This window comes from Microcebus murinus, chromosome 4, assembly GCF_040939455.1.
Source record: "Microcebus murinus isolate Inina chromosome 4, M.murinus_Inina_mat1.0, whole genome shotgun sequence".
Classification (NCBI taxonomy): domain Eukaryota; kingdom Metazoa; phylum Chordata; class Mammalia; order Primates; family Cheirogaleidae; genus Microcebus; species Microcebus murinus.
The window spans coordinates 57,853,603-57,861,676 of NC_134107.1; the positions used below are offsets into that span (position 1 = coordinate 57,853,603).

Here is an 8,074-nt window from a genome sequence, read left to right on the forward strand (position 1 = left end):
TCTGTTTTGTAACACAACCCCTGCTCTAGAAGTGATTTGTTCCTGAAGGGTGTTAATTTGTACTGCCAGGTCTGTGACTAATTGACCTCCAGTGAGAGCCTTTGAGCTGCAAAGATTAAATTCAGGAGACCCCAGTTTCGGTCCCGATTCCTATAATGCTCCCCAGGACTGCCAAGATCATCACTACCCCACGTTTGGTTCTGTAATTGGAGATGGATAGGGGAGTGGGATTGAATTGGTAATAAGGGTCAAATTGGGAATTATATTTACTAAAGTGCATGTTCCTGTCCAGTTTGCTGGGAGACATGATAAGCATTTGAGCCACAGAGAGAGTAAGTCTGATTTTGTGGATTGAGACAGATACCTATGGATATATTAAAATAAGATTTTCCAAGGTGGCTACAGACTTATTAGACCATTCTACACTTTCATAAGTAGAAGCTATAGTTATTCCAGCCAACGGGGGTAGACAAGCGGTGTTAGGTGGGATTCTGGATCTGTTATATGCCCAATTGAAGGAGGGAATTTTTTTTTTTTTTTGCAAGCAAGCAAAGTGCCAAAGTTTATTAAAGCATAGTACATTCCAGAGAAGGAACGGGTCAACCCCCACAAGTGGAGGAGAGCTGAGGGAGGGAATTGTAGGATTCTATTCTATATTTTGGCCCTGATTCCCATCATCTAGCTTCTTGCAGCCATTTCTATTAATATTATGGAATTGGAACCCAAAATTATGCCAGTTAAAGGGGTATGAACTAGGAGGTGGGGGACAGACACTGGTTCCTGAATGGCTTGTTGTAGCCCAGTCAGTGGTGATATTGTTGGCCTTAGGAAGGGAAAGAGTCTAAAAAGGGGCAGTGTCGACAGATTCCCGTCCTGTGGCTCGGCACAGTGGGTGGATAGACGAAAGGTGTGGCTGCAAGCTTGTGAATGGTTGTGAAAGCCTCCCGCAGAGGGCCCAGAGTGAGCAGAGCTAATGAGACATAGGGCACTTGTTGCACAAGTGTAACTGAAGAAAAGATGACTCCTTGGAGGTTAAGTTTAGCTCTGTTATGCAGAGAACTTAAGAGGATTTTATTTACCATGTGTCGGACCCTCAGGTTTATGGCTCACCCAGGGCAATTGGAATATGAGAGGATTGCATATGATTCTAGCTGATTCCTCTCCGAAGGTGGGACTGGAATGGCAACAAGCCCCCATTCTAGGGAGCTGCTAGCACGTATCCAACAGTTGGAGTATTTTTCTTTGCCCTATTTAGACTGCTGGAGCAATGAGAGGGTCTCCTCCACCATGCGTAAATAGGGGTGCAGGCTTAGGCCTGGGGCTGGAAATGTAGGGAATAGGATTATTGTTAATAAGGAGAGAAGCATAACTAAGGATAAAACCATAGTATAGGGTTATGAGTGCTTAAAAATTTACAGACGGCCAGGTGCGGTGGCTCACGCCTATAATCCTAGCACTCTGGGAGGCTGAGGTGGGTGGATCGCTCAAGGTCAGGAGTTTGAGACCAGCCTGAGGAACAGCAAGAGCCCGTGTCTACTAAAAATAGAAAGAAATTAATTAGCCAACTAATAATATATAGAAAAAATTAGCCAGGTATGGTGGTGCATGCCTGTAGTCCCAGCTACTCAGGAGGTTGAGGCAGGAGGATTGCTTGGGCCCAGGAGTTTGAGGTTGCTGTGAGCTAGGCTGACACCACAGCACTCTAGCCTGGGCAACAGAAGTGAGACTCTGTCTCAAAAAATATATATATAAAAATTTGCAGACATGGAATTTTTCCCACGTGGCACAGTATATCGAGTATGAGAAGACTCCCAACAAGGGCTAATATAAGAGAAGCCAAGCAATATATGTAAGGATTTTTCAATATTGGTAGTGACATTACCCATAAGACCTGATTATTTTACTTTCTTAAATAGGAGCTTTAGCCCCTCAGTTGGCTTATGCTCATGTACATCTGTTGTGTCAACATTTTCTTGGCCTTTGGGTCTTGGGCGTCCACCAGTTTGGTCCTTGAGAAGTGTACCCAGCTCTCAATCCCCTTCGGTTTGACTCCTGAGGGGTGGATAAGAGAACCTTCTGGGGTGTGTCCACAGTGGCTCTAACTGAATCAGTGGACCCTTTTCTTTCTTTCTTTTTTTTTTTTTTCAAAAGCTAGAGCTGAAATTAGACCCCTTTCTTTCCAGTCTTTTGGTAATACCCAGTCTCCAGATTGGATGGGTGAGGTACTTTTCCCTTCTTTGAGGGAATAACTCATTGCCCACAGTCTAACATGGCCTGGTGTACCCTCCTAAATTTATAATATGTTTTAGAAGATAATTAGCTTCACTGCTTTCTCTAAGGACGTGTACTTGGAAAGGACAGCCATATGAGATTTCTTTTTTCTTTTCTCTTTTTCCTGTTTTTTTGAGACAGAGTCTCACTGTTGCCTGGGCTAGAGTGCCGTGGCATCAGCCTAGCTCACAGCAACCTCAAACTCCTGGGCTCAAGCAATCCTCCTGCCTCAGCCTCCTGGGTAGCTGGGACTACAGGCATGTACCACCATGCCCGGCTAATTTTTTCTATTTTTAGCTGTTTGGCTAATTTCTTTCTATTTATAGTAGAGACAGGGTCTCGTTGTTGCTCAGGCTGGTCTCAAACTCCTGAGCTCAAGCAATCCTTCCGCCTGGGCCTCAGCAGAGTGCTAGGATTACAGACGTGAGCCACCGCGCCCGGCCAGCCATATGAGATTTCAAAAGGGCTAAGCTTTAATGCCTCCTTGGGAGAGACATGAATTCTGATCAAGGCAATAGGAAGCTTTTGAACCCAGTTTGGGTTTCTTGACAGTCTGGCTAAAGTTCTTTTTAGAGTTCGGTTGGTCCTTTCAACCTTACCTGATACCTGAGGGCACCAGGCAGTATGTAAAGGATAGTCTATCCCCAAGGCTTTGATAGTCCTTGGCTTACTTCAGCTGTAAAAGCCGGACCATTATGACTTTGGAGGCTTGGGGAAGACCAAAGCAAGGTACGATTTCTTTCAGTAACACTTTATATACCTCTGTTGCCTTTTCTGTAAGGATTGGGTAGGCTTCAACCCATCCTGAAAAAGTGTCTACCAGGACCAGAAGATACTTATAGCCCTTACACTGATTCATAACAGTAAATCTCATACCTAAGGAGGCTGGGTTCTGGGTCCCAGCTTCAGCCCTGACTTGCCAAGTTATCTTGGACTGTCCACCACACTCAGGACCCCTGTCCAATGACCAGATTTGACTCCATCTCTTGAGACATTGTTTTGGATCTCAGGTGCTGGGATGGGAGAAGCAATTCCCCAAGGCTTGGGTGCAGAGAGGACAAAGCAGTGATCCCAGTAGGTCGTGTGCCAGGGGCTGTCCCAGCAGGCCAGGCTGTCTCCAGACAGTGTCTTCTGTTCCAGCAACTGCAGACACTCAGGTCCTCCCAGGCAGAGGGCCAGGCAAGATACATAGACTAATACAGTTTTCATAATAACAGTGAATAGTAGAGTGACTCCTGGTTTTCTAACCTAGGAAGGCTTTGGGGTGGCTAGTCTCATTGAAAGGGGCAAAATAACTTGTCTTGAAGCCCTTCTCCTAACTAGTACTCTGCCTTGGGGGGATGCTATTCTTCCCACTTCCCCTCCCACCCTCCTCAGAACCTGGACACACGGTTTATCTTCCTGTTTGGTCTGCAGGAAGGATTTTTGGAGAAAACAGGGTTCCAGGTGGAAGAAACTCTTTATTTGGCCGACAGTCTTGAGGGGATGAGGGGACAGGGTAAATAAAATGAGCCAGAGCAGGAGGAGTCCTTTGGCCTAGTCCGATCTCCTGTGCCTACCCAGGCCCCAGCTGGAGGCATCTCCTAAATCCTGACCTTCAGGCCCCCCAAGTCCTCTGGCCACTGTGCACTGTGCACTGTGCACGGGAGCGACACTCCCCTCCCCCCTGCCAGGCTCAGGCTCAGCTTGCTGCTCGCTCAGATGGCCTCTTCTCCCATTACCTCTGGTTGGGCATCCAAAACTCAGAGCCAAGTTATTTATAGACAAGCCCAGAGGAGGTGGGGGGAAAGGCTAGTGTTTATAAACATGGGGTCACCTGAGTCTGGGAGAAGGGGCAGGGCTGGGGCCTGAGGACCTGCCAGAAGGCTCTGCCTCTGGTCCAACCGGATTAAGGGGGAGCGGGAGGGAGTAAAGGGGAGCGAGGGAGCTTGCGCCCCAACACGTGGGCCGTATGCAAATGTATGCAAATCAGAGACTGCCCAAGTGATGACCTTTTGGTGGCCAGGACCTTGGCGGGGCTCCCCAGCTTAGCGGTTCGGGGTGGGGGAAGGGGGGTGGGGGAGGGGCGGGGTCCAGTCGTGTCAGGGTCCCCCTGAGGGAGAGGCCAAGTCTCACAAATTCCCTCCCTGACCCTGGCCTTGCTCAGAGCCAAAGGAGGTCCTTGAGAAAGAACCCGCAGTCCTTGGGAACCGGAGTTACGCCCCCCAGCCCCACAGTGTGCTGTTGGGAGGGGAGGTGTCGGGTTACTGCTGGGGGCTATAGTTAGCTGGGGACTTTGTTTGTCAGCTGGACTACGAGGATAGCGTGGCTGCCCCCAGGACTGTCAGCGCTCCTTCCCGCCTGCAGCCTCTGCAGCTTCCAGGTGGGTCTTCAGTCCCCCACCCATCTCATAATTTGGTGGAGCCAAATTATGGCCCCACCTTTATTGTCGCAAAAAGGTCCCCAGACTGGAGGGGCTGAGCGGAGGGGCTTGCGGGAGTCTGGGAAGCGGAGGCGGGGGCGCAGGGGACAATCAAATTCAAGGCCCCGCCCACCCATAGGTCCGCCCTTTGCCCTGCCCACGCCCCGCCTGGCCCCCAGTCCTGGACCAGGGACCCCTCACACCGCTGGAGAAAGGGTCCAAGTCTTTGTCTGAGCCCGACGACGCCAGGACCCCACCGCTGCTGGTCTCACCCCCATCCGGATCTGGCCCTCCTAAATCCGCCCCAGGGATGGTGCTGGCGGCTCTGCTCATCGCCCTTGGCTGCCTCGGCCTCCACGCCCTCTGGCAGGTAACTCCAGGAACCATGTCCCAAGGGGGCGGTTGGGGGCAGGCTCTGAGCAGTTGAACAGGGGCACTGACTTCTCTCAACTCTCTCCCAGGGACTCTTCTTTAGAATTCCACTCCTCTTAATTTTCTTCCTCTCAGGACCTTCCATCCCTGTAGGGAGTCCCAAGTGCCCATTCCCTCTCCCCCTTCTTTCATACCACCCCTCTCTAGGGATGCCTCCAACTTTCCCTGAACTTCTCATCTCCCCTGACAGGCACAGCCTAGGCAAACCCCACTGTGCCACCTGTGTGCTCTGGGCCTGGCAGCCCCTCCTAGACCAAGCTTGGCCTCCCCACCCCAGCCCCTAAGTCTGGGGATAAAGGCTTCCAAAGCGAGAAAGAACTCAGGAGTCTCAGAGTTGATAATGGTTTGGTGTGGTGGCTGAACACCTGCAGGGACCTCCACAAGGCTGAGAGGGACAGAATCTGAGGAGGATGGGCTGGGGGCGGAGGGGGTGGGATCAGGTAACCGGACATGGACATGGCTGTGTATTTGCATATCACCTGGATACTGAATCTTAGAGTTGGAAAACTGCTTGGAAGTCATCCAGCCTCACTTCCCACCAAGTGCAGGAACCTTTCTAATGATAAGTGGACTCCTTTTAGGTTGTATAGAAATGAAGCTCTTTATGTCATCCTTGTAATAACTCTGCAAGCTTGGAGGTATCCTCAATTTATAGATGGAAAACCCGAAGCCAAGAAAAGTTAAGAGACTTGCCTAAGATCCCATAGCTAGGGGGTGGTGAAATCAAGATTTGAACCCATGTCTGTCTGACTCCAGTGCCTGTGTTGTTTAAGCCTCTTCTTGGACCTTTGCCAAATTGTATATACCAGATATTTGGGCATAGAAATGAGATTCTGTGTTTCTGAATTTATTTGCCACCAAGATGCCCTCCATCCAGTGCTCTGAACTTACTCCCTTTCCTGTGTGGCTCCTCTCTTCCTTCCTCCACAGGCCCAAGCTGTTCCCATCCTGCCCCTGGGCCTGGCTCCAGACACCTTTGACGATGCCTATGTGGGCTGTTCAGAGGAGATGGAGGAGAAGGCAGCCTCCCTGCTAAAGGAGGAGATGGCCCACCATGCCTTGCTGCGGGAATCCTGGGAGGCAGCCCAGGAGGCCTGGGAGCACAGGCGACGAGGGCTCACTCTGCCCTCCGGCTTCAAAGCCCAGCATGGAATAGCCATTATGGTCTACACCAACTCCTCCAACACCTTGTACTGGGAGCTGAACCAGGCCGTGAGGACGGGTGGTGGCTCTCGGGAGCACTACATGAGGCATTTCCCCTTCAAGGCCCTACATTTCTACCTGACCCGGGCCCTGCAGCTGCTGCAGGGCAGTGGAGGCTGCAGTAGGGGACCTGGGGAGATAGTGTTCCGAGGAGTGCTTAGCCTTCGCTTTGAACCTCGGAGGCTGGGGGACTCTGTCCGCTTTGGCCAGTTTGCCTCCAGCTCCCTGGATGAGGCGGTGGCCCGCAGATTTGGTAATGCCACCCTCTTCTCTCTAAGGACTTGCTTTGGGGCCCCTATCCAGGCCCTGTCTGTCTTTCCTGAGGAGCATGAGGTGCTGATTCCCCCCCATGAAGTCTTCTCGGTCATCAGGTTCTCCCAGGATGGAGCTCAGAACCTAGTGACTCTCTGGAGCTATAATCAGACCTGCAGCCACTTTAACTGCGCCTTTTTGGGTGGTGAGCTATGCATGGGGGAAGCAGGCCTGGGTGGGTGAAATGAGCCCGACAGATGTCCCCACACAACTCCCAGGCCTTCAGGTGACCCACTGGGTTAATGGGGAGTTGAGGGCTAGAAGTCAGCTGTAGTTATCGTCCTCTGTGACACAGTTTCTGTCAGGTCCTGTGTTTTCCAGATCTGTGAATATTCTCAGATTCTATATTTTCTCAAAAGGGTCCATCTTCTCTATAGTCTAATAGACCAAAAAGACCTGGTTAAGACCTGGTTAAGAAGAAAGAGACCGGAGGCCCCAGGCTCGATGGTGCTGATAGGGTACCACCTGGAAATGGAATGGACAGGCAATTTGGAAAGATTTCCTGGGGGAGGGAGGAGCAAGGAAAGTCAGAAGTTTGCCTTTAGGTGAAGGGAAAGATGCACTGAGAGGGGGAATGTCCCTTACAGGGCCTGGGGGGAAGGGAAATTTGGGGTGTGAGAGTGGGCCACACAGAGCCTCACCGTGCTGCCTTGTTGCAGGGGAGAAGAGGCAGGGCTGTGTGTACACACCAGGTGAGTCATCCTCCTGCCCCTCCCTCAGGTGCTTCCACTCTTCCTGGCCCTGCTTCATCTTCTCTTCTCTCTCCAGCAGGAGGGCAGCCAGAGTTACCCTCTGAGGGAGTCTTCTCTCTGCTTTCCTGGAAGACCCTGCTCTTGGCTCCTGTGGGGTTCCAGCTGTCAGGAGTTGGGCCCTGAAAATCTACCACCTGCCACTAGCAGTCCTGGGAACTGGTGACCTTCTTATTAATATAAAGAAAGGGGGCTTCAAACAGCCCCAAGAAGCAAGAACATGGTTTTGGATCCAGCCCTAGCAGCCATCTCCCCAACCAGGATGTGGGAAGACTTGAGGCCACAGCAGGGTTGAGGGAGCCCCGATCTGTGGTGGGGACCCCGTGAGATAAGCCAGGGAAGTACTGTGATGGTTACTTGATTAAACACTGTTGCAGTGCGGAGACGTAGAATTTTGACTGGTTTGTTCCATGACACTGGACCATCTGCCCTGCTCTGTCCTTGCCAAGCTCAGAGACTGAGGGACTAAAAAGAGCAACTTCTTGATCACTCCTAGACATGGTCCCCTGTGCAGACCCACGTCACACACTATAACCTGGAAATCCAGAAGCTTACACAGCCACAGGGTCCTCACAACAACCATGAAGGCAAGAAGGGGGATGGCTGGATTCCTCAGCCATATTTGGAATTTAAAGCCAAGGAAGGAAGCAGCTTACTCAAGGTCAGAGAGTCAGTATTGAACCCAAGCCTCCTGCCTCCTGGTCCA

The 8,074-nt window shown here is 51.2% G+C and overlaps 1 protein-coding gene across 4 annotated transcripts; it reads left to right on the top strand.

The window, feature by feature from the left end:
* Nucleotides 1-4,246: 4,246 nt before the first annotated feature.
* Nucleotides 4,247-7,751, top strand: ART5 (ADP-ribosyltransferase 5). Of its 4 annotated transcripts, XM_076002264.1 has the most exons (6): nt 4,247-4,304; nt 4,558-4,633; nt 4,812-5,042; nt 6,035-6,764; nt 7,279-7,311; nt 7,388-7,751. In XM_076002264.1, the coding sequence occupies exons 3-6, from the start codon at nt 4,983-4,985 to the stop codon at nt 7,492-7,494; spliced, it is 930 nt and encodes a 309-aa protein (XP_075858379.1). In that variant the 5' UTR covers nt 4,247-4,304; nt 4,558-4,633; nt 4,812-4,982; the 3' UTR covers nt 7,495-7,751. The 4 variants fall into 4 exon arrangements, with proteins under 4 accessions (XP_075858379.1, XP_012600600.2, XP_012600601.2 ...); XM_012745146.2 differs by lacking the exon at nt 4,247-4,304 and having other exon boundaries at nt 4,320-4,633; XM_012745147.2 differs by lacking the exon at nt 4,247-4,304 and having other exon boundaries at nt 4,320-4,633; nt 7,391-7,751.
* The last annotated feature ends 323 nt before the right edge of the window (nt 7,752-8,074 follow it).